Consider the following 25369-nt stretch of genomic DNA (forward strand, 5'->3'; position numbering starts at 1 on the left):
TCTAAGCTCTATTATGGGTTGTGTGTCTCCCCAGCCCCTATTGTGGTTGCGGTTCAAGTGAATGGTTCGGGCTACGCCTCAGATATCTTCAAGGATCTTGTGGCCTCTTTTGAGGTCCTGCAGAAGGGAAATATCACTGTCCTGAGTAAAAAGTGCCTGATGTTGCCCTCTGAGCCTGATTACTATGGCTTCCTCATTATAGGTAAGGTCATGGCCAACGTGGAAATTCACCTGGGGGTAATTTCACGAAGCAGGATTACTGAGTTAGCTGGATAACTGCACTGAGTAAAACCCGGAGAAACTCTTTCTACTTAAGTCCATGTTCCAGATTCAGGAGGATTCCAGGTTTTACTCTGTGCATTTATCCAGCTAATTCAGTAATCATGCTTTGTGAAATACCCCCCTGATCCAAACTGTGCTGAGCAAGAGAACTTGGTGTACTTTACTGGCAAATAGTGGCATCTAGTGGTCAGGGGACAAAAAAGATGCATGAACACGTATGATACAAGGGAGGGCAAGCAAAGTTGAAATTGGTGCCGTCCCGAAAACCAAAATTGAAATTGAACACTGTTCAAAATCTTTCAAAATTATGAACCTATATGTGCATCAATACAATTTTATTTGAAATATTGCATCTGAAATAACACTGATTTTGTTTTAAATACACAAAATGGATCTTAAAACATGGGATGATAGGATGATGTTTGTCTCCAGACCTCCCTCAGTTTTAATTCTCTTTTCCACCACAGGGTTTCTTTATGGTCTCTCCTTCTTTGTTTCAATGGCTGGTAGCTACAGCAGCCGTTTACGGAGATTGATCTGCGCCAGTTACTATCCCAAACGCGAACAGGTGGGTCCACAAAATTATATAATATACTCAAATTATATAAAAATTATATAATATACTCAAACTGTTTGACATTAACAGTAATATATATAATATCCACAAATTATGTAATATACTGTTAATGTCAAACAGTTTGCCTTATACAGCAGCACCACCATCAGCAATGCTTCAGGTCCTAAAAGCTTCACATAAACACAGTACCCCCTGCCAACTAAAACCAATCAAGGCACCACATGTGTGCTTCACTCCCTTAAAAGATTACATTAATCACTAAAATGGAGATGATATCACAGAAAAAAGGAACTCACTTGAATGTGATGATTGTAAATAGATGTGCATGTATATGTGCTAGAAAAAGAATTTGCAGTGAGCTGAAGAAACATCCTTGGCCTGATACTGCAGCGCTTCACAGGAGCCAAAACGGAAGCCCCCCAGAGGCCAACAAATGAAACAATATGTCATTTCTCTAAGACCTGTATTAATGTCCTTTCCTCTCTGGCACAGGAGAGGATCCTCTTCCTGTACAACCGCATTCTCAGCCAGCGTACCTCCCTGAGGAAGGCCTTGCTGAGGTCCGTGGCCCAGAGCAAGGCTGACGAGGTCCACGCCACCCTGCTGCAAAGGCTGGTGGCCTGGTGAGGCACTTCCCTCAAACGCAGCCTAATTCTCTCTTTGATATTCACATCTTTGCAATTGTTGTGTGACTGCACTCATGTTTCGGGTGGACATCCGGTTGTTCCAGGGATATAGGAGGAAGGTTCACGTATGATAGTTCAGTAGTACACTCTGCTTTGTGCTATCACTCAGAATTTATACAGTTTAGCCATTTTCAGCAAATTAGTTGAATATAAATGATGATTGGTTGGTTGTGTGGATTGTTTACTGATGACTGATGATTTGTCAAGGAGTGATTGCATGATGGCAGGAATGGGAAGAAGTAGTTGTTTTATAGTATGCATAATAATCAGAAGCCAGGCTTCTCATTGGCTTTCCCTATACACAGCCTTCCTGCTCGGTCTTGCATCGCAAAATTCTTCAAGGCCCCTGAGGTTCACTGCATGGCTTGTGGAAAGGCAGCGAAAGGGAGGGAGGACCCCAATATGTTCGCCTGCATCACACCGCAGTGCAAAGGTACCTCAAACTTAACGTCTATCGCATTTCAAGGTGAATCCGGCGTGGTCAGCTCTTATGAAAGTTGCACTCCCACAAGCTATCTGTGGAATAAGCTGCAGGCATTCTTGACTCTTACATATCAATGGCACAAGATGCTGATCCAGTTAATTTTGAATAGTAAAACCAGAAAGTAAACAGAAACAGGAAGCAAAATTCCCATGAGATTGGAGCTGGCTGCTACTTTGGACCCAGGATTGGGCGGTGTGCAGGGGTTCTGTCAAGCTTGTGCTTCCTGCATGTTCATTGCCGATGAGACCCACGCTTGGAGGCGCCAGCGCAGCGTCCTGCTCTAACAGGCCCTGTGTGCCCGTGGCCCACAGGCCTGTTCTGCCACCTGTGCCTCCACAGCATGGGCGGTGCGTGTGCCGTCTGCATGGGGCCCATGATGTACCAGGAGGACTGCGAGGAGGAGCTGTGAGTGGGCCCAGTTTTACACCCAAACGTCAACTTGCACGTCAGATATGAAGTTTGAGTAGATGTGAAATCTTTCAATTCGTTCAATTCATGCAGAGCTTAGCAACTGAATTTGTCCTTTTAGCCCTGTATGTGGAGCATCGGTGTAGCACCTTCGCCTGGAGTTTGGGCCCTGAGTAATATTGTATTATTATTATATTGTATATGTTAGAATATGGTAAATCTGAACGAGTGTATTGCTGCTGTGTATTGTTGGTACTGATAGATAGACCACACACGTGTCTCTCTAGACCAGTGTTTGTGTTATGGCACAACAGGGACTCCAGTGATGATGAGCAGGTGGGCTTGTGGACTGCAGCCCTGAGGAACATGGGGCACGGGACTCAGACCAGCAAAGCCAGGACGTTACTGAAGGGGCGGATCAGGGAGGCTCTCAGGAGGAGGCCGCAGACCAAAAATGGGAGGAGCCAGCAAGGAGCCAATGAAAGAGTGAGGCTGGTGGACACGGATGGAGCCAATGAAACAAGCAGTGACATCAGCACACAGAGTGACACTGACCACAGGTATGCCACAAGGAGGTCAATTTGCACACATGCAGAGCAATTCATGGTCACTATGCCAGTCATATGTTCCAACTGAGTGAGATGCAAAGTAATCTCTTCTGTATCCAGTGCATTCTAAGTACAGCACCCCAAGTACACTATAAAATAGATTTTATCTGAAAAAGACTTGGCAGTTGGTAGCAAACTGCACTTTGATGTAATACAGTTGGTGGAAAAGGGGCTCCCAATTTGTGACTGGAAGATTAGTACTACTGACAGCATTACTGTGGAAACTATGGATGTGGTTAAGCATGATTGCATTTGTCACGTAAGCAAATTTTTATTTTAAAAATAAGATGAATAACTTACGAGAAGAGATGCGATATGCTTGGCGATGGTGAGTGTAAGACTGATTGTGCAAACCTTTTCCATCAGTGAGCCAGACATGGTGTACCAGGACAGGTCAGCGCGGGACAGCTCTGACTCTGGCGACCACGACCCCCAGCCTTTTCTGGACGTTTGCGCTCGGAAAGCCCAGGAGATTCAAGCGGAGACCAGCGGCTTTTCCACCTCCCCAGAAAGCAGTCTGTCCCAGGACGAGGAGCTGCGCGCCGTCACCATCGACACCCCCCACCCGGAGAAGCCCCCTGCCCAAAAGAAAACATCACAAGAGCTTTGATCAACCAGGCCTGACTGTGGGGGCACAATGACGGCAGTGTAGTTTATGTGGCAAGAGGAAAAGGGTATAAAACCATAAAACACTGAAACATTGAACCACTTTGTTCTAGAAATGTTCTGGGAAGTGTTAAATAAAGCACAAAGCAGTATAGGCTTTTAGAACACTTTTTAGTAAAACAACACTTTAGTGACTGAAACAGAGATAGCTTGTAAGAAGAATAAACTTCTTGAAAGTAAAATAAGTTAATGAAATATTGTTCATAAACAGTCCAATGCCTTTCTTTTGTTAGATACTAGCCTTCTGCTTTTCTCCTACTCACTCCAGATGCAGTGATTTATATACACAGTTGGTGGACTGCCAAGTGAAATGAAGACGGGTATTATTTTTTAATCCGGCTGAGGTGAAGAATGAAAATAAATGCAGAGAATAGTTCGTAAGTGCTGCAGTGTATGGTTTCTGTAAATTAACATGTTAAGTACAATAAATTGAGAAAAGAAAACATGAGAAAGACTCAAACTGGCTGAAACCTGATACTTGATGTTTGTAAATGAAATAAAATGTCCATTCCCAAAAAGTCCTAAAAGGTTCTAGATGTGTCTTGCATAGTGCATGGCTATGAGAAAGACTGAAGTGGAGAAAGTTTAATTGTACTTGTTGGAGCCACTTAACCTGTTCTTGTATTTCACATGCTCACCATAGATACTGTACCACTGTACAGTTTCAAGGTAACAATAGTTGTACACCTGTGTGTGAGGGGGGGAGTGTCTGAGCACAGATTTCAAGCGTTTCATGGAGTCACCATTGGAGCACGTGTATGCGCACATGATAAAATCTTTGAGACACTTTATAGTTTAGATTTGGACATAGGGCACCACGCGTTGTTGTTTTGTGTCATTTAGCCAGTTATAAGAAACCACCAGAACAGTAAACCTTGGACCGGACTCAAACTTGGTGAGTCGCATGCATCAAATGGCTTTCAATTAGGCAGCTTAGTTGACTTGTAGCCAGATAGTGAATCAGGAGAAGTCATCGACAGTACTATTTTCAAAAAAGAGGAAGAAAGCTACAGTCGTTAGAGTAGAGGTGATCATAAACAAACCTTAACTCCCCCCTGCAATTAATGCTTTTCCCACATTCCTGTATTTGACATGAAAGTTGGAAATCCAGACGCATGTTTCCCAGATGAGTGAGAGGACATGGGGACTGGAGTCAAGATGGTGACAGAAACTAGAGAAACCTCTCTCCCTCATTAGTGAGCACTGCCACATTTCTAAGGCTTTTTTGTGAAGTCTGCAATATATGGATATATTCATAAACAGGAACGACATGCTATTTCTGTACCTGGGCTTGTCATGAACTCAGACTTTCTCTTAGATCATAAAATGTCTGTTCCCAGCAGGAAGATCAGTCAGCTACCAGAGCAGGCACCCCTCAAGGCCTTGTGCATTTTAGAGTATAATGCATGGCATAGGGTGTGGTTTTCAACCTGTCTTGACCCATGTGTAATGATTATTAATCAATTATTGTGTTTTCTGAAAGATAAATAAACAAGGATTAATGCATTTCTCAAGTCCCACGATTCTGATGTACCCCAAGAAAGCACTAATACTCCTCATATGTTGCAACTATACTGAAACAGCCATCTGTTGCCTATCCATTGTATTTCATTAAAGCATTTTCTGGAACAATGCCAAACATTGGATTTAATGAAACAAGGAACTACTCAGTATTTTTATATATGCAATGATTGTCTCTCACAAAGAACAGACTGTCCATGAGGTAGAGATGGATTCAATCAGAGTTGCTTTATTCAGCTGAAGAGAGTACACCCAGAAAACACTTAAAGTGGTGCTGTTGGATGACTCCACCCTAAGGTGGGGTACGTCAGATCTTCATATACTTCCAGCTCCGCAATCTTATCATCCATATTACCTTATATAATGAACTTGTTTATTGGCAAAATATCAGTGGACCACCAAAATAAGATGGTTGAGAAGACAAAAATGATGGGGTAACATTATTAATGACATACTATAGTAAAATAAAAATCAGTTTGTTCTAAAGACATTCAAAAGGCACAAACAGCACGTCTTGCAAGTTTTTTTGGTTTCCCTAAATTGATGGTTTCATACTATGTTTCCTGCCCGAGACAGGGCAGGTTCCTCTTTTTACAATTTACCGTTACTGCTCAAGCATTTATTGGCACACAGAAATAGACATATTATTTCAAGCACACATGATGAAACATATTGGCACTCTGTATAAGCAAAATGTGTATAAAACTGATTTTTCTCCCACACCCAGCAACATGATATTTAAAGCCACCAACCATTTTGTTTAGAACCTTAATAGTGTTATAACGCTAATGTTCTATAAAAGCTCCCTGTATGTTGTCTTTACAAGAACAGCAGCTGAAGCCGGAACACTGAGCTCAGTATCAGTCACTCTTCTCTCCTGAGCACTCAGTAAACTGCCTGACAACCGCACACCGACTCCGACTTAAAGGTAGGTTTTTTCTTCTTATGTTTTAATGTATGTTTTCAATTGGCCCAGGCTAGTATCAGGAAGAATATTTTAGATACTTGCAGAAGATTCTGACAAACTGCAGGCTTTATAATGGTGGCCAACAGGGCATTTGGAGATTTGTGGTCTATAGAAAATTCACTTGAAGTAGGCTAACTCCAAAGCAGCTACTCTTCTTCATCTCAAACAGTGTTTGTGCCAGTCACAAAAACATGCAGCAAAACTTAATCAAAACCTCCCTTAATCAGATCAAAAAGGGGTAAACTATCCCTTTAAGCAGTTCTCCCTGTATTAATAATTGGGCTTCCTTTAAATACCATCTTCCTACATTCCACGTTGTGGCCCAGGCATCCAATGGGGTGCTGCCAGGATGGTAGTGTAACCCCCACTGCTGACCCATTACCATAAATCCCCCCAACAGGGACAAAGGAATTGCATGGTAATTATCCATCCCCTCCTGCACAGAATAAAGCCGCGTTTCCACCAAAAGTACCCAGGAACTACTTTTCAAGGAACTAAAAGGTTCCTTCAGCCCACTGTTGTCTGCGTTTCCACTGCGGTCTAAAGTCCCACGAAGATTAGGCAAATTAGCCCACTGACGTATGAAAAAGCGACGTTGTCGTCGGTCCATCTGTCTTATGATTTCTTCTGTAACCCCATACTACCACCGAAGTAGCCTACATTATTTTCTAATAACCGGGACAGCCCGGAGGGGTTTATTCCACTTATATACAACGGGTTACCAACAATGACTATATATGGTTACTTTTGTATTTATTGATTTTTATCGATTTAATCACCTGGAATTGAAATATTCTTCTGCAGCCGTTTGGGCATATTTTACCGTCAAGCAAAACTGTCGTTGGTAGTTGAACTTGGACCGTTGTTATGCAACAAATAGGATATAACAGGCCAATAGTCAGATTGTAACTGTTTTATATATTCTCTCAAACACATTCATTGTTTTTATGCGAACATTCACTTTCATGTCTTGACATCCGAGGCGACAGAATGCATTCACATTTCCAATATAACTGGCAACAACAGCAGAAAACATGCACACGTTGTAAACAATTTGCTGTTTGATTACTTTCTCATCGTCAATTCCATATAGGCTAATCGCAAAATGACAAGAATAGAACGAAAACTCGGACTTGCGTGAAAATTTAAATTAGCAGTGGTCCAGCCACCGTTTGTTTTCCTTCGAAGTTACTGCTAGCCGAGCAGCGAAGTGTGCCCTCCAGATGCAAACCATGCACCATAAATTAGTCCATAGCCTTCCTGGTCTTTTTGTGGAATTGAAGAATAGCAGAGTAAAATTACTCTGGAAAAGCTAAAGGGACGATTACTAGAATTAACCTGTTATTTTACCCTGACAAAAAGTGCGGAAGATGATTTCCAGTTTGCTTTTACTGTATCACCAATGTGAATTACGCAGAACTACCGCATACCTCACATAACTGTATCAAACATTTTGAGTCAATTACAACGGGCTAACAAAGAAAATCCAGAAGAAAATATTCAGCAACCGAATTAATCTGTTTGAATGTTTTGGTACGTAATATGCTGTCCCAGCACGAATGCTTAGCATTTTATAAAACGAATACTAAAGCAAGAAAAGAACAGAAGAGCAGACGTTATAATACCAAGACGTTGGCAGGCTATACCAAAACTAGGCTACTGTGTCGCATAACATACAAGTTTGATTTGAAGTTATTATGAAAATAAATCGGTTTGCGGCTGCAGATTTTTAAACATGGCGGTTGAAATAAAACACTGCAAGTAGTCGACCAATCAGAAATTTTCAGCGCTTGCGCCCCACCCCAAAGGTTCCGGTACTTTTGGAAAGTACTACCCCCCGAGCAGGAACTTTTTTGGGGGTAAAATAAAGCCCCTGGAACTAAATTTAGAATCTAGTTCCTGCGGTCGAAACGCACTCGAGTTCCTCAAAAGGTTCCTAGTTCCGGGGTAAAGTTCCTGCCGTGGATACGCGGCTATATATACTAACATACACTTTCATTTCCTCCATCCCTACACATTACCAACCACACATGTATATATGACCACATTTATCAATTAAAAATATGTACATATCCCAAACAACCACACATGTACTTTCTCACACAATGCAGTTTTTCATCACTGTCTGGATGCTCGGTTCATTACTTAAACTTCTTATCTTTCAGGCACCCCATGTTACACCCCTAAGGATAGCAGGCAACCAGATGGGAATTTCCGTAGGCGGGTCTATTGCACCCAGTAGGAGGGTAATAATGGATGCTATTTCGTCCCAGGATGACAGGATGAGGAGGAGCACAGCTGGAATTCTAACAAAACAGGTAGTCGGCCAGAGGGATAAATGACTGTCTGCACCCAGGCAACAAAATAATTTTGCCTCAACCTTATTGGGCAGAACACCCAATGTTCTTGTTGCACACCTATTTGTAAGTATACTCTTACCAATGTGTCTCTCAGTGTGAACACAAGAAAAAACCTACTCCTGTTTTAAGCACTTAAATGCTTGCCACACATAAGTGGTTTATTAATTAATTGTTTCTAGTTTAATTACTTCAAATTTACTCCTCCTTTTTTTAAAGCACTGGATAGATCTCACTGTAAGCTCTCAGTGTAGATTGAGGAAAATATATTTCATATTCATATTTACCGTATATGATTATGGCTACAGACTCGTTAAACATACACAAAGTATTTAGTTATTTGAAAAATACAGCTAGGTCTGTGTATGAATCTGAGAGGAAAAGAAAACAAGAAGTTAAAAAATTTTGGGATCTATGCAAGTGCATGGTTTAAACAGTTGGGCGAGATTGTTTGGCACAGTCCCTAGGGCAGCCAACTCTACCCACTTACAAATCCCCATAGCACCCTCTGTACTGTGATCCTATCCCTATGTAACCCTCTTTGTTCCCCCCTGTCTGAATAAAGCTTTAGAAATACATAATAAGGGTGGACTGTCTGTTCTCTCTTTTTAAAAAAAAAAGAATTTTCAGTCATTCTTACAATAGTAAGCTGTGTCGTCAGTTACAGGACTTTTCAATTTATATAAAAAGCATGTGCATCTTTCTATGTGTATAATTTGAAGATGAAATATTGCCCTTGACTCATTTCATTTAGAGTACAAACAGATGGGGCCTCTGGGTAAAAAAATATAATTAGACTCAGAATTTACTCTTCATTTTAAAAACAAAACCAACAAATGGTACAGCTGAAAGGCCCTTTATGAAAGATTATTTAAACTCAGCAAGAGCAGAAGATATTTGAGAATACGAAAAACCTTTTCAATCACAGCAAATTGTGTTGAGGACATCCAAGTGAGAAAGAACTGCACTGAGCACTGAGATCAAAACAGAACTTAAAAGAAGAAATGGGAACATTTTGGAGAAGCTATATTTACAGCATAAATTATTCTGCTTGGCTATGATTGTATGTTTGCTTTTTTATAGCCTATAAATGTGCTCTTGAACATAATGTGCAGACTTTGGAAAAGAGATGTTTGCGACATTTATGAATGTTGTCTGCTGTGTATGTAGTGCCTTAAGCAACTGAAATTATCAAGTGGAGTGGAGGTTCTTGTAACTGAAGGTCACCACCGCTGTGTAATATCAAAATGTCATATCACGGTTTCTGCAATTATTTTCACTAAAAATGTGTTGTTTTTTCAAGTTTTGTCTCTTTAGCATATCATTTCAGTACATACCTACACAACAAAAAAAGGTTTTATGCAATCTCAGAAAAAAAACACTTGTCACTGGAGTGGTATCCTATAGGTAGGCTACCTAAAATTGCACCCCTAGCCAGCAATACATGAATATGTACCTTCTTTGCTTGTAAAAGGTCATTATTAGTACCCGAATATAACATTCTATTGTACTTCCAATACATTTGGGAAATTTGTTTCTTAAAGGATAAAAATGTACCTACACTGTACATTCATTTCTGAAAGTGCGTTTTCCTTTGAGTTCAAACGAAGAGGCTCACTTTGAGGCATAAAAGCTAGTCATTCGTTGATTTATTAAAATTTTACCATAACTAAGCAACCCGTGGAATCAAACAAGAACTACTGTACCTCTGGATCAGCTTTTTTCTGACAACAGATTCAAGGGCTTGATTACAATAAGAGCTGGCCTTCTGTGGAGCTGGCTCTCGGCTGTTAGTGGAAAAGAAATAACTTGGCGGAAGTTGGCGCCCAACACGGGGCTTTGTATTGCCAATCCAATACCCACCCTAATTTGGACAACCCAATTAATCCCAACGCGTTCATGGTCGAACCCATAGACCGTAGAAAAAGGTCGAACGCTACTACACGCGCTGCATATCCACGATTTTCAGCGGCCTTGCTCGGTCTCTGCCTGGACTGTGACGTACACCCAGAACTCCACCTCTTAGTTTACGGATTGGTCGGGATAAAGGTGCTAGAGATCCCCTAACAAGCTAGTTTGCTATAGTGCGTGAAGGGTTTCATTTGGTGTCGTGTCGTAGCTAGTTTATTTCTTAAATTATTTGACAGTACATTCTGTGAACTGTTTGTAGGTTCTCTGATTGGACGTTTGAGTAAATCGTGAGAGATTATGTTCAAAGCATTCGTGCGTAAACTTTTTCGTTAGCTATAGCTGATAACTTAGCATTTTAGCTAACTTAATTATTGTCACGAATAGTGGAAGTGGAAAGGGCCCAAATAAATTTCAGATATGCAAGTTGTCATAGTCTACTTGTAACGTATAGTATGAGACGAGTCCATGGTCTTTCTGTAGAAAACTTTAGCAGCTGAACTGTGTTGGACTCTCCTTACACATGCCGGACTGAAAATATGTACGTTAACGTTACCGGGCTAATGCTAGCTAACTGACATAGCTGGCTATCGCTGAAATTCCTCTGCGTAAAATTTGATTTTGTTCGTTCTCTTATGAGACATGTGTTCCGTCGATCGTGGAAGTGCTGTCGCACCTCTTGCAGAGGGTGTTGAGACGGTGTCACCCGTTATACCAGCTCCAGCAGCTCATTCTTACGAAAAATGCGCCGCTTGTGGGACAATATGCAGGCCTAATCGAAGTCCTCAACTTCTTCCTTGTTTGCATTCTGTGTGTAAAGTGTGCATACCAATAGCGGGTGTCGGGGAAAGCAAGAGAGGTAAGCTACATTATGACTGAGTGTCTTATTATTATAGATGTAAACATTCACTAGAGTAGTCATTGGAAGCTTGTGGGAAGGAATGTATTGAGATGAATTAAAATATGAATGTCCAGCTCCACTGACTACTCGAACATGAACATCTATCCTCAATTTGAATGCAACTTAATCGGACATTGAATGCTGGATTTAGCTATGTAGGTGGGGGTTCTGCTTATCCCAGTCATTGGAGATTTTTGCACATTTAACTCCAGTTGCGTTTATTATAACAGCTGTGTTTGTGGACACTGTAATAGCTTTGCAAGCAATAATGCACCTGTCTTTTGTCAGTCAGTCCCATCCCATCCATATTTCTAACCCTTTAACCCAAAACAGAAGACCGGTGTTCATTTTACTGTCTCAATGGGCAATAAATTGTGGCAGCATGGTCAGACAAAAATAACATACTGGAATAAATTATGCAAAGTTTAAAAACAAAAACAAAAAAAACATAATAGTAAATCGGCTCCTACCTTCTCTCATAATATAAATTGGCAAGACTGATGAGACAAATCTGGAGAACGATCCAGAATAATCAGTCGTTACTCTGATGTTTAGCTGCATGGGATTGCTAGGTAAGGAATTCTAGCAGCGTTTGAGTGTAATTTTCATTGGACTGTACCATCTGGAACAAATGGATGCAAACACAATAGGCCAGCCACATAATTGCTTAACATATGGGCCAGGCATTGTTTTATCCAATCACGTATGCTTATTTGTATAGGGTATTGAAATTGCAATATTGTCACATGTCATGAATTAGTTTTGTACTTTGTTCAGTGGTTTAAATTTTTAAAGATATTGAGTCATGACTATTGCGGTAGCCTTAACAAAACTCTTGGGTAGTTTTTTGTTCTGCGTTGTATTTCCATCTCAATTCAACTCTTCAAAGAAGTCTATACTTTTTGAGATCTTTTTTGAGAATGGTAAAAGGGAATTTTCAAATAAGTGAGATGCAGACATGTTTATTTTTAAGGCTGAATATAATAAACCAATGCTAAGTATTTGGTAGGTAATTAGTAGAGAATTAGCATGTGTCTGTATAGTGTATCTTAAAACTACGGAGTGCCACTAGCAAGAGGGCCACACCACTGCTGTTTTTGGAGAGGAGACGTCGGCTGGGATTCAGTTAATATTTGTCCTGAACTTTGACTGACTTTTTTTCCTTCACAGCCACAGTTTGAGTTCAGCAATCACTACAATTAACTCACCTCAATGATTGAGTGAATAGAAGGTGTAATGCTTTAAGTTAAGTTAAAGGTGTTTACTTTAAGTTCAGGACAAACCTTGATTGAATACATTACTATTGTTCATTGTAAATGAAGTGATCTGTGCTCATTGAGTCTTTCCTGTGTAAAACAATCCCTCTCCTACACCTCTCCAGAGTGCCCCTCTTGCAAAAGGTCTTATAATATCCTTGAGGTCACAGATAATCCCTTACTAAAGGATTCTGCCACTGGACCAGGCACTCATCCACTTACCAAGGTGAGCTTCAGGTTCAGACACTCCTCTTGCCTATAGCTATATCAGTATTTTATTGCATTGTAGTGATGGTTTATTTATATATATATATATATATATCAAGAATATATTTAAATGTATGTGATTATGGGATGATCTCTGAAGAACACTAGGTATTCTGTGGTATGTCTAAGAATTTGTAACTAAGGAACGACAGTGGTCTCCTTGTACACTGATGCATACTACCTAGAGAATCTTTGAACCCCAGTTGAAGGAGGGAAAAGTGTAAACATTTACTTAGTGGAATTTTGTAAGTAACTTCTGTTGAGAAACAGTCTTGTGCAGAAGACCTTTGAGTTGCAAGAGAAAGGATACTGACCTAGAAAGAACTGATTTGCTATATCTAGTAAATGTATAGATACGGGAGGTCTCCAGTACCATAAAGACACATAGAGAGTTTCCTTGCATTATGTTTTACATCCTTTTTATACAACCAGATCTCTTCCTACCCTGATGTATCTTCCCTTTAAAATAACCAATCCCAGCCTAGGTCAAACTTATGTTTCATCAGTTAGTTTACCAATAACTATTATATAATCTTCCATTTTAATCAATAACAAATATTTCACTGCACACACTTACAGAGGAATGTATATGCATGACTTGAATAACAAGTATTTGTCCTCATGGTTAACAATTGTTCCATCTTCTAGTTCCAAAGTACATGCACTTTACATGCATTCACTACATGCTGTAATCCAACTGAAATATTGACTCATACACACCACCATGTTCTAACAAACTATGTTTATATCATTACCGTTGCCGTGATTACTTTGATTTTCATTCATTCATTTTAATAGAATATAATCTATACGTTTACTAGATATAGCAAATCAGTTCTTTCTAGGTCAGTATCCTTTCTCTTCTCTTGCAACTCAAAGGTCTTCTGCACAAGACTGTTTCTCAACAGAAGTTACTTACAAAATTCCACTAAGTAAATGTTTACAATTTTCCCTCCTTCAACTGGGGTTCAAAGATTCTCTAGGTAGTATGCATCAGTGTACAAGGAGACCACTGTCTTTCCTTAGTTACAAATTCTTAGACCTAACACAGAATACCTATTGTTCTTCAGAGATCATCCCATAATCACATACATTTAAATATATTCTTGACCAGTACAATCTTTAATAAGAAGAAATGTAAAAACATTAAAAGAATGAAGAAAAACCATACTTCCACTATATATATATATATATATATATACACTTTCGCTTTCACTCTATATATATTTATCCTTCTATTTCTCTCCCCCTCTCTTTCCCTCTCAGTGTGCAGGGTGTGAGGACACAGCCATCAGTAGCTGGTGTGTGGAGTGTGGTGAGGCCCTGTGCTCCATTTGCGTGTCTGCACATCAGCGGGTCCGAGTGACCCGTGAACACACAGTCCTGCCCCAGAAACTGCCCACAGGTATTTGAATCGCAAAGCGTCACGTGCAGCGGGAAAAGTTTGCTCCTTTTCCGTAGCGTTGAAATCGGGTGTCAAGCGTAACGCAAGTTGTGAGGAGATGGAGACCTGCACACCAACTTAAGTCACTGCTGTTCTGTGAATCTAAAATCCACTATACGTTTCCCTCTAGGATTCATCCCCACCTCGTTTTGCCCCACACACAGAGAAGAACCTATGAAGTTGTTCTGTGTGTCATGCAGTCAGCTGACATGTCGAGATTGTCAGTTGACCTATCACAGGAACCACAGGTATGCCAGTCACAAACAGCAGTGCACATGATCTAAAGACATCCATTGGCTTTTTGTGCCAATAAGCCGTCTTTCATCTCTCCTTTATCATTTCTTCTGTATTTTCCCCTTAGCTATCAGTTTCTAGATGAGGCAGTAACAGCCCAAAGGAAAGAGATTGAGTCTCTGATGGTGAAAGTGAGACTGCAGCGAGAGACAGTGAAGCAGACCCTACAGGACCTGGATGGGAGGTACATGGTGTTCTGAACCCTGTCCCATTCGTGCTCTCTACATGGACTTGCACACCTCATTATTTTCAGTCAAGTCATCATGGAATCCACTTAACAAATAACTTTCTCCAGGCCAGCTGACGAACCAAAGATTGGTGCATCCAGTATATCTACAACTAGATACAGTAGCTAGGCTGCCACTTCAAGATGCTTAGTTTAACATCAAAAGCTGAAAGTATATCCTGTATACTTGCTAGTGTTGTTTTGAAGACACTTTTGTCTACTGCTTTTTTTGTGAAGTTTATAAAATAATAATAATTTGCACGAGTGTTACGGAAACAACAAGAGAAACCGAAGGGGGCCAGAAGCCAAACAAATTCAAAAAATGGATGGGGGACTCAATGAACTTGAGCAAAAAAAAATCACCAGCGAAGTGCACAGGACGCAATCATAACTACTGTATAATAGTGGCAGAAACAGCTTTGTTCAACTTCACCGCCGACCTTGCAGGCTGTACACCCGCTTTGGTAAATTGCTTCTAATTTGAGCCCTCCAATAAAATACCACGGTTTAATTGAGTTTTGTCCCAATGGCATATTGCTTTGAAACCATTTGATATTGTGTCTTGGTTACAGGGGACATTTGTTTTTTATTATAGGTCTCTGAATTACACTGGATACTCTGGTTACACCTCGCCTATCTAAGAAAGAGTAGTTGGTTGTACAATTTTAAATGAATTTTGTAATTTTAATGAATAACAGTATCTGCATGAACTTTCAGACTGCAGGACTTGGAGGAGATAAAATCCAGAACGAAGAGTAAACTGCAAAAAATGCTCATCTATATCCGCTGTGCCTTGATGAAGAGAACAGCGGAGCTGTTTAAGAATGTTCAGGTACCCGTTTCTTGTAGAGAAAATCTTTCCTCACCATGCCATATTTATTTTTTGTTCCCTGCTACTGTGGGTAACATTTTCTGAAGAGGAGCTAAAAAAAAGTCTTTGATGGCAAAGTGTTAAAACCAGACCTGCTCTTAAGTGCATTTTCCCTGAAAATCATCTTTGCGAGAGGTAGAGGGTTTCATGGAAAATGCACTGGATTTGCATGGTACAGGTCTGGATTTGGCTCCGAATGTGAAGTGTTTGCTCTGTATTTGTTGCATTGTGGTTTCATTTTTAGAGATAGTAACATCTTGAGAACATGCATTGCCGGTGTGCGGATGTACATGCATTGCAACGCGTACATTGGCATGTGTGGTCGATTTGTTTTAAGGATTTGTGTGGGCGTGAGGCACAGAAAATCACTGAGAGGCAGAACAATCTGAGAACACTGGAGGAGAGACAGGAATACATCCTGTCCTTCACAGGGCGAGCCCTACAGATGGAAAACCACTCGGCACTGCTCTCCTGTAAAAGACAGGTACAGTAACCCTGCAAGCTGCTGTGTCTATGTGGCACCAAAGCCTCGCACTGACACAGACATATCATACGTGAATACACATATTTAACATGTATGGCATACCTCACAAAGCCTTCTGAGGTCTGCAGTAAGTCACAACCTTATTTCTCCTCCTCCTCCTCACCTACAGGTCCATTCACAGCTGCAGGACCTTTTATCCCAAAGTGCTACGCCCCCGGCTTCTATGATTGACGTGAAATTGCACTTCGAGCAGGAGGGTTACTTTCAGATCTCTGCGTTCGGTATGCTCTCCCCTCCATTTGTGTGCACAGGAGTGTGAGGTGTACATCACAGCTTCCAGCCCCACAGAGCTTTAGTTGTGCAGGTTTTCCCGCTGTGCGCAAATCGACAGCACACTTTGGCATGCGTTTACACCGCCTTTGTTACACATGCGAGAGTCCCCTGCCAGTGCACGTTATTTTGTGTTATGATTCATCTTCATTTGGGTCATAATTCATTGTATTTTTCCCTAAAGCATCTATAACCTTTAAGATATTTTGGGTTTGTCAGTGGAAGGGTTTCTGGACTATGGTACTGAAATCTTTTGTAAACTCTATTTTGTTATGGCTTACTGCCCTGAATTTGTTGATCTTGGTTATGTTGACACCTTTATGACCTGTTTGTTTTACGAAATTCAACTGTTTTAAAATTTGTGAAATGTGAGTAATAATTCCACCTATAGCTATTATTTTTTTCTTGGGCAAAATGTGTACTTGGCACGACGATTTGAGTTAGACCTGATTTAACTGCATCTGGGCTGCTGTTAAATATTGTTACTGTCGTGTGTTCTCTTTTTTGGCAGGTAAAGTTGTGTCGAGCGAGGTCCCTTTTTTCCGCAAAAACCACGATTCTGTTCCAAAGAAGTCTTCACCTCCCCCTGTACCGAGGCAGAATGTTCACCCTCCGCCCTCCTCCTATCAACCCTATTCTTCGACCGTTCCTACCCCCTCTTCTTCCCCCAGCCCCCTCGCATCTCCCCAAATCACCCCCACCTCTGTGTGCCAGTCCTCTGTTTCCCCTCCTCAGTCGTCTGCTCCCTCTGTCTCTACTGTAACTTCCTGTGCCCCCTTAGCGTGTGTTTCCCAGTCCTCCACCGCGTCTTCGCCCTCTTCAGTTTATTACTCCCTGTTCTCCACTCCTCCACCCACCTATTCCGCTTGCACTCAACCGTCGGCTCCGTCTCCCCCTGGCTCTGTCCCCCCTCCGCTCACCTCTCAGAGTCAGCCCTCCAGAAAGCGCAGGAACAAGCTGACCTGGTCCTTCCATCCCTACCAACCTAAAAATTCCAAACCGGCCGCCCCGCAGCCGAACTCCTGCTCCCCGGAGCCCCCCCAGCAGCCGGCTGTGGTCGGGCCCCCTGCCCCCTCCTCCCTCGCTGCGGCCTCTGAGCGTCAGTCCCCCCCTGTCTCTGTCCTTCCTGCGCCCTCTCCCACTTCAGTCATGGTCCTGTTCCCGCTGGGCCCTAACGTCCTGGAGGCCTCCCCAGAGCAGTGGAACGGCCGCTCTGGAACCACCGCCGCCCCACAGGGCCCTCGGGCTGAAGGCCCGTCCGTGGAGCCCGACAGAGAGGAGCTGCAGTCCAGGGCCCAGCCGTGCGCCCTGCCCGTCAAAGCGCCGGCCGATTCCCCGTGCGAGAGGGCGCCCCCTGCTGGCTGCGAGAGGCCGGCTGACCCCAGCCATCCCGCCACCGAGAACGAGCCCACCTCCACCGTGGCGGAAACGGACGCCGCGCCTCCCGTCGGGCCGCCTCCGGCCGAGGGGGCGGGGCTTTCCCGCGGCGCGGAGTCGCCGGCCAGCCGCGGCGCCGGAGACGCGTGCGCCTCGTTCGCCGGCGGAACCAGCGCTCACATCGCCGCCCGCGTCGCTGCGGCCAGGTGGAGCTCGGGTCACTCCCCCGCTCTCCCCGCCCGCGCCCGCCACGGCACGTGGGCCACCGCACAGCCTCGGTCCGCGGCCGCCGCCTACCCCGCCTTCGGCTGCTCTCTCCAGACGCGGGAGGTGGGTGTCTTCCCCTCGCTCTCTCCGCCCTCTTTCCTGCGGCTCCCTCAGGGGTTCCACGTGCCCGACGCGCTGCAGCCGCAGGGCCGGCCTTGTCCTTGAGAGCTATCATGGCCCGGTGGCTCAATGGCAACAGCTGTTTTGACTATCAATTAGACGGACTGTGAGAATGAGTTTTGATGGATTCGCAGTGTTCCCAGTCATTCGTAGTGTTGCCCCCCCCCCCCGTCCCGAGACGGCCTTTGTTACGGTAGCTGTCGGGTGTTTTCGCTTTTCCCACCTGCGCCTCTGTTCATTTCGTCTGTGCGGATCGCTGGCTGCCGGTCATACTGTGTCTCCAGTACACTGTGTTCCAATTTCGTTCCCCTGCTAAAATGTGTGAACCAATGACAGTGATTTGTTTTGTGAGTTTAGGATGTCCTGTGTTCTCTGTTTTTAAACAGCACCTTCTGTCTGCCTGAAGGGGATGTTAGATTGCGGTCCTGTGCTTGTCCTGCCTTCTCTGTTTTTAAATGTCACTCACTGTCTGCCTGAACAGGAAGTTGGAGTGCAGTCCTGTCCTTGTCCTGTCTTTGTTTTTAAACATCACCCTCTGTCTGTCTGTCTGTCTGTCTGTCTGTCTAAACAGGAAGTTAGAGTGCAGTCCGGTCCTCAGCCTCACCTCACCTCTGCTCTGACAGTCCGGAAGGATCCGCCCGGCGTGCCGTTCTCCACTCAGTACGGCAGCAAGCAGGCACAGGAACCCCGCTTCCAACCAATGAAAACACCACATGAAGAGGGCAAGGCCTCTGACGTGAGAAACGCGAATCCTGAGTCAGCTGTCAATCAGCAGGCCCCGCCCACCAGAACTCAACCTATCCAAATTCCCGTGCATCGGTTGGAGAAATGTACTGCTTGGCTACCTTCCAGTTTAAAGGAAATACTTGAAATGCCCTCTAGTGACCCCGCCCTGGCAGATTTTGAAGCGTGTGACAAAAACCCACTTTTACGAAAATTGCTTTTGACAACTCCCAGTGCTGAGTTCGCACCGACAGACCAGGTGGACTATCGGGGCTCCCCTGTGGAGGTAGGTTCGTCAGAGGGGACTGCCATCTGTACATTCATACTGACAGACCTCGCTTCGTATTTTCATGGTGTTTCTTTTCTCTTCAATAGACAGAAAAGACTGATGATGATGATGAAGATGGTCAAGACAGTGTTGACACAGTCGTCAAGAGCGAGAGTGAGTTTTGGCTTTTTATGAAAATCTAAAGTTCCCATAGAATTAATTGAAGTGCCCACTGAAAGAAGTACCCACCTATTATTATTTCTATTGTCATTATCATTATTATGTCATAATTATGTCATTATTTTTCCTGCAGTATCATCCCATTTCAGTTTTAATTTATACCAGTCAAGTTAAACACAGCAGCCGTTTTATAGTGTTAAAGGGATATTTCTGTACACGCTGCTGTGGAGTGCAGGCCTGTATACCAGCCATTCTAAAGCTAGTAGGTCAGCTGGAACTTCAGTATCTGAAATATCCTCCATCGCAAATAATAACTTTCTGAACCGTTAAATTATATCCAAAAACGGTAGATCACTAGGTCATGCACTAGATCCAACCCAAATGTCATAGTTATGACTTCAACATTTCCAAAGCAGCATCATGCAGCTCATGCGTGCTGAAGGATGACGACTCCTAGGACAAAAGTATACTTAAAACTGTACATATTTTTCCCTAAAATAGTGTGCTGTGTACTGACTGCTATGCCATTCTCTGTCTCTCCCTGCCTTAATGGTTCTGGTGTAGATGAAGAATCTGGAAGACCTGTGAGCAGGTATTAATTGCGGATCGCAATGGACGTGTGTGTATGTGTGAGCAAGTGTGTATTGTAGTGTGTGTGTGTGTGTGTGTGCAGCGTTGCGTGTGCATGTGTGTCTGAGTGAACGTGGTGCATGTGTGCGTTTGTATGTGTGTGTGATTGCAGTGCTGGCACTAATGCTGTGCTCAGTCCTAGGCACTGGCTTCCCCTGGTCTCAGTGATGAGGCTGCCTGTCACTGTTCCCCCCTCCGATCAACCGCTGCCCCAGTTCCGCCTGCTCCCCGGCGTGACTGAGGACGAAATTCTGCTCCAGGTGATTGAGGACGATGACCAGGTAAGACTGGACCAATCCTGCGCTGAACTGTTCTGGGCCTGGATCTTTATGCACATTAGCCATTAAAGAGTGACTTATGGTTCTTTATTCCGTTCATTTTAGCTACTTCAGGGTTCCAAATGTGCATGTGTGTGTTTGCATGTGTGCATGTGCATGCGTGCATGCTTGTGCAAATACACCTGTGTGTGCACATGTGTTTGCATTCCTAACCTGCTTGCTGCTTTAAAGCTGTTGCATTTTGACTCCCGGTCACCTCAGTTCCCAGACATCCAGTCGGCTCAAGCTGCTAAGAGGAGGCCCGCTCCACATCGGTCAGATCAGACAAAGGCAAAGCTGATTGTGCTTAGAGGCCCCCTTGCCAACCCCACTCAGCCCAGGACGTCTCATCAGGGAGCCAATCACTGCTCTGCTCAGCAGGTAGATCAAGCTCTACTGCTGTCTCACTGGAAAAGCCGTTCATTCATCGATTCCCTAAAAGCTTTCTCTCCTCACCTGTGCATGCTAACCTTCCCTCCACTCTAACACCCATTGTCGTCCTCATTCCTTTCTGAAGGCATGTTCTTTTTTCTTCTATGATTTCATTGCATGTGTGCTCATATTTCATGTTAATATTTTGCCGCTCAGCCCCTGCATTGCCTCGGTTGCTGTGATGCAGTCGTTAATTTCCCCTCCCATCCCCCCTCTGCAGCAGCCCGTCTCTCTGGACCTGACCTCCAGGCCTGAGGGCTCCGGCCTCCGTCGCTCCCACAAGGCCGTCCAGACGCGCTGCGCCGCTTGTCGGCTTTCTGGGGGTCTGACTGTGTGCGTGCAGTGTGGGAGGGGCTTCCACAGGGACTGCCATATCCCACCAATCAGCTCCGCCCTCAGGTGGGACACTCGTGTTGCTGGTCTTCCTGTACTCAGAAGAGACCAGGGCCAGCCTTTACCCCCCAAAAAGACTGGGAAAGCATTGTCCTGCATGATGTTTATTTATTTATTTATTTTTAAGCAAAATGTGATGTAGGGGGTTGCTGGATGGCACAACATTATGCATGGATCCGCCTCATGGCCTTGGATCAGATTTGGACTGCGCCAGTGCTGACTGGTCAGTAGCTCCATAAGGCAGTGTGCTACTGACAGGTGCATTGCCCAGGGAATGGGAGGGTTCATTCGGTTTGGGTTCATCTCTATCTAGCAACTCATTCTGGTCAATCGGGTGCTTGTAGATTGCAGTCAAAGCCGCATATGAAAGGTCTTCCTCCGACTCCACTTGGAGAGCTAGGCTGTAGTCTGTGGTGTGTAAACAAGCAGCTGACAACACCATGTGGACATTGGATATTCCAAATTTTGGTGGGAATTGGATATACTTAGCCCCATGGTGGGCACCAAACTTTTTATTTTTTTATTAAAAATACTGTCTGTGGTTTTAATTGATTTGTTGGCTGGCTACATGAGTTGCTAACTAGCTTATGATAGCTAGCAAATTATTGCATAATTTTGTGCCAGTAACTAGCTAGCTATGTCAGAGTAGTCATTCAGTCCATTGTTGTTGTTTGAAAGATCAGCATTTCTGTGGGGCCTCAGCTTGCACATGGTATACCCATTGGAGAGGGTCTTTGTCTTGCCACCTTGCGTCATATTTCTGCTGTGCGCTCTGGTTCTGTCCTAACTAGCAGTGGGGAGTGGCAGTGCATGCTGTGCCGGGACCTGACGGACGTAGAGGACGTGTACAGTGATGAGAGACCCAGACGACCCTCCCTCAGCCTCCTTGATCAGAAGGTATGTTTGTCCAGTCAGTCCCACTGCACTTCTCACATTGCGAGGCTAGCTGTGATGAATGCTGCTAGTTGATCTTTGATGTGAACGGTACCATTTGTCATTTGTGCTCCCGGCAGCTTGCAGTGTCACATTCCTCCTTCTAGCCCTTATGCACAGCAATTGGCCATTGCTGAGCAGAGCCCACTTTTAAAAATGCAGAAGAGCTGTCATTGGCTGAGGTCCCTAAATTGGTCATTATAACTCCTGGGTCTCTCCTCTGCTCTCTAACAGGAGCCCCGTCTGTACTGGCACAATTTTTGGCAGTCCCCTAGGTTTTTAGCTGTGGAATTTGTTCAGTAGTTGCATGAGAAGTATGTCTTACAGTGGCCCAAAGTCAGCTCCTGAGTCTCTGTATCCTTGTATATGGTGTGTTCATGTTCTGCGATGCTCCATCTTGAGTCTTTATGTGGTCTTTCTCCCAACGATGACAGAAATGTGAGCATCTCCTACTCGCTCTGATGTGTAAGAAGTACAGCAGTGTCCTATATCGCAAAGTGGAGGTGGGTATATCTGCTTTAAAAGCAATGCACGCGTGCAGAATCAAAACATGAATTAGGCTGCCTTCCAAAGGTAGTGAATCGCTCTATGTCCGTAATGGATTTTAACTGAACTCTTGTCCGTTGTTCAGCTGTCCTCACATTACATTGACATCACACTGATTCGTGGACGGCTACTTCGGAAGCTGTCTCCTTCGTATCGCACCCCATCGGAGTTCGTCTCCGACATATGGGTTCTCCTGGAATCCCTGGCAAAGAATTCTGAGGTATGAAACCTGCACCTTGAATGTTTATTGGATTTATTTCTCATTTACCCAGTACTGTCACATGCTCTGTAGATATTCCGTGTTGCATAGTGCTGTGCAGGAACAGAAATCCACACGTCACCACATCTTTCTTAACCCCCGCTTCTCAGGAATCTGCGCTGGTTTTCAAGATGCAGAAATACTTCCAGAGGAAGCTGAGTAAGATCTTTGGGGATGCGCTCCACCCGTCCCTCCTGAAGTGTCCCAGCATGGAGGACGGCGAGACTGCGCAGGACGCAGGGGACGAGACGGTGAAAGTGAGGGAGACGCTGAAGAGGATGCGGGCCTTCATCGCAGCAAACCGCCAGGGCCTGGCCAAGAAAGCCTGCAGGGAGGAGACGGAGCCAAGGGACCAGAGCCCGGGGCCTGCGTGAAGACCCTGGCCCTGCGTGAAGACCCTGGCCCTGCGTGAAGACCCTGGCCCTGCGTGAAGACCCAGGCCCTGCGTGAAGACCCAGGCCCTGCGTGAAGACCCAGGCCCTGCGTGAAGATACTGGCCTTGCACTGCGGCCTGCCCTGCTAATATAGCTCACAATCTACCTCCGGTCCTCCTTATCCATAGGACAGCCATGAACATTTATGCAAACGCCCACCATCGTCCGTTCGCAGTTTTGGTAGACAGCACTGTTCTAGCGTGACCTCGTAAAAGCTAGCAGTCGCCCTGAAATCATGTGAATCGCTGGAACTTACACTGCATGCTAAATGCGTACAAGTTGCAACTTTTCACAGAGGGTTGGCCTCACTTATTTGTCGCTAGAGAATATAATTTTTACATTACATTTGGGATTTGTATTGTTTGTTATTTATGTAATTCTGTTTATATCTTTGTATCGTCCGCCATTTTTTTCCTCCCAAATTTGGAATTGGCCGTTGTGTTTGGAGTGTAGCCTGCACTGCATGAAGAACGCAGCAGCTGAAGAGCATGCACTCCAAGTGCACCTGCCTGCAAGCCTCTGACCATTTCCTGCTCTTCAGGTGATATTAATGATAAAAATTTATGGGAGGCTTCAACTTCCAGTGTTTTGGCTTTGGGTCCCTACCTGCTTCCATTATTTACTGTGTCTGAGACTGAGCAGGCCTACCAAATAATGCTTCTGTTTAGCATCGATCTGACCACATTTAACAACGGCTATTTTCATTTCGAAATCAAAGTTCTTTTTGTGCAAGTATCGCTTGTGGTGTCCATTAAGGGTCCATTTTTGGCTATTCTTTGTTGCTGATGGAAAAAGCACTCTTTGATTTGGACCTTTGAGTGAATGATTACGTAGTTTTATTTTTATATCTCGGAAGTACTTGAAGTTTCAGAAATCGTCTGTTTATTCTGAGTAGATTGTCAGAACAATGCGCTTGAATAATGATTGGCCGGGCTGAGCAGCCCCTGCTCACTTCCTCTACATTTCAGTCTGCACGTATTTGGACAGTCGCGCAGTTTTGGCTCTCCAGCACATTGGATTTGAAATGAAGGCATGAATACGAGGTTAAAGTGGAGACTGTCAACATTTAATTTGAAGGTAATTATGTCCATATATGTTGCTGTTTATTCATTGTTTTACTTCAAATACAATGTGCTGGAGTGCAGAGCGAAACGACAAAAATTGTGTCATTGTCCAAATATTTGCAAACTGCCATGTTTGTGCTCCCAGTTAATTGAGTATAAATTTTTTCCTCTTAACTTTTAATTTGTAAGAAAGATGGTGTCTGGGCGCTTGTTTAAACTGTTATCTGTCTATGCAAAAGGACCCTCAAGTGTGAAGACACACAGGAAAGGACTTGCATGTGGCTTTCCTTAGCACAACAGATTAGTTGTATCCTTTGTGGCATTTTTATGCAAAATAGTGACCTATTTCAAGAACCTGTTTATTAATTCTGTAATCATCATTGATCTAAATGCGGTCAAACGCTCTATGCATCATTTGTTTCTTAAATGGTACGATTCCTAAATTATTTGGAGAATGTCACACAGTATTTGAAGTATAGTTAAAATTATCCTTTTGGGATTACTTTGGGGCCTTGATGATGTCAAATGTCTTAAATCCTCAGGTAGAGATGGAATGTTACGTGCAATGTGTTGATATTGACTAATACAATATATTTTTGTATATATATTTATTTCCATTTATCTTGCCCATAAAGCTTTTGCTTGAACTGTGCTGTCTGTTCAACTGTGCATACAAGCTGAGGGTGTTTTGCTATTGTACAGAATAAAAACTTGACTATGCACAAGCACACTTTCTGAGATTATTTGAAAATGTTTTGCAAGTGGCTTGGAAATAATGTATGAAATATATTTTTCTGGAATCATAGAATATAAAAAGTATTTGCATGATGCAACTGTAAAAAGTGTCCTAAACACAATAAAAATAAGTTCAGCATTATGAATCCTGTTT

The 25369-nt window shown here is 43.6% G+C and overlaps 2 protein-coding genes and 1 long non-coding RNA gene across 6 annotated transcripts in view; 2 read left to right on the forward strand and 1 right to left on the reverse strand.

Moving 5' to 3' along the window:
• Positions 1–4157, forward strand: part of dcst2 (DC-STAMP domain containing 2) — a 9240-nt gene extending 5083 nt beyond the window's left edge. The window contains exons 9-15 of the mRNA XM_035420169.1: positions 35–202; positions 750–850; positions 1352–1482; positions 1851–1978; positions 2341–2434; positions 2752–2997; positions 3412–4157. Of these exons, the coding sequence (XP_035276060.1) occupies positions 35–202; positions 750–850; positions 1352–1482; positions 1851–1978; positions 2341–2434; positions 2752–2997; positions 3412–3655 (1112 nt within the window). The 3' untranslated portion in view covers positions 3656–4157. The remainder of the gene's footprint in view (positions 1–34; positions 203–749; positions 851–1351; positions 1483–1850; positions 1979–2340; positions 2435–2751; positions 2998–3411) is intronic.
• LOC118228754 overlaps positions 1–10530 on the reverse strand; it is an 11649-nt gene extending 1119 nt beyond the window's left edge. Inside the window, exons 1-2 of the long non-coding RNA XR_004765529.1 lie at positions 10263–10530; positions 3400–3623 (exon numbers count right to left, since the gene is read on the reverse strand). This is a non-coding gene — a long non-coding RNA (uncharacterized LOC118228754). The remainder of the gene's footprint in view (positions 1–3399; positions 3624–10262) is intronic.
• On the forward strand, positions 10522–25356 carry trim33l (tripartite motif containing 33, like). Of its 4 annotated transcripts, none has more exons than XM_035420163.1 (19): positions 10522–11323; positions 12747–12847; positions 14155–14293; positions 14463–14580; positions 14694–14810; positions 15570–15684; positions 16061–16207; positions 16377–16488; positions 17049–18244; positions 18873–19310; positions 19400–19466; positions 20037–20064; positions 20239–20383; positions 20642–20800; positions 21075–21250; positions 22036–22141; positions 22612–22680; positions 22809–22943; positions 23093–25356. In XM_035420163.1, the coding sequence occupies exons 1-19, from the start codon at positions 11107–11109 to the stop codon at positions 23354–23356; spliced, it is 3849 nt and encodes a 1282-aa protein (XP_035276054.1). In that variant the 5' UTR covers positions 10522–11106; the 3' UTR covers positions 23357–25356. The 4 variants fall into 4 exon arrangements, with proteins under 4 accessions (XP_035276054.1, XP_035276055.1, XP_035276052.1 ...); XM_035420164.1 differs by having other exon boundaries at positions 21087–21250; XM_035420161.1 differs by having other exon boundaries at positions 21072–21250; positions 23093–25352.
• The last annotated feature ends 13 nt before the right edge of the window (positions 25357–25369 follow it).

This window comes from Anguilla anguilla, chromosome 1 (genome assembly GCF_013347855.1).
Source record: "Anguilla anguilla isolate fAngAng1 chromosome 1, fAngAng1.pri, whole genome shotgun sequence".
In the NCBI taxonomy this organism is placed as follows: Eukaryota; Metazoa; Chordata; class Actinopteri; order Anguilliformes; family Anguillidae; genus Anguilla; species Anguilla anguilla.

Excerpts from the sequence above, each read along its gene's own strand:
- trim33l (XM_035420161.1), top strand. The coding sequence starts at position 11,107 with ATGTGTTCCGTCGATCGTGGAAGTGCTGTCGCACCTCTTGCAGAGGGT. Across the intron at positions 20,801-21,071 it reads ATCACTGCTCTGCTCAGCAG|CAGCCCGTCTCTCTGGACCT; the intron begins GTAGATCAAGCT and ends CCCCCTCTGCAG. Across the intron at positions 22,944-23,092 it reads CCCTGGCAAAGAATTCTGAG|GAATCTGCGCTGGTTTTCAA; the intron begins GTATGAAACCTG and ends CCCGCTTCTCAG.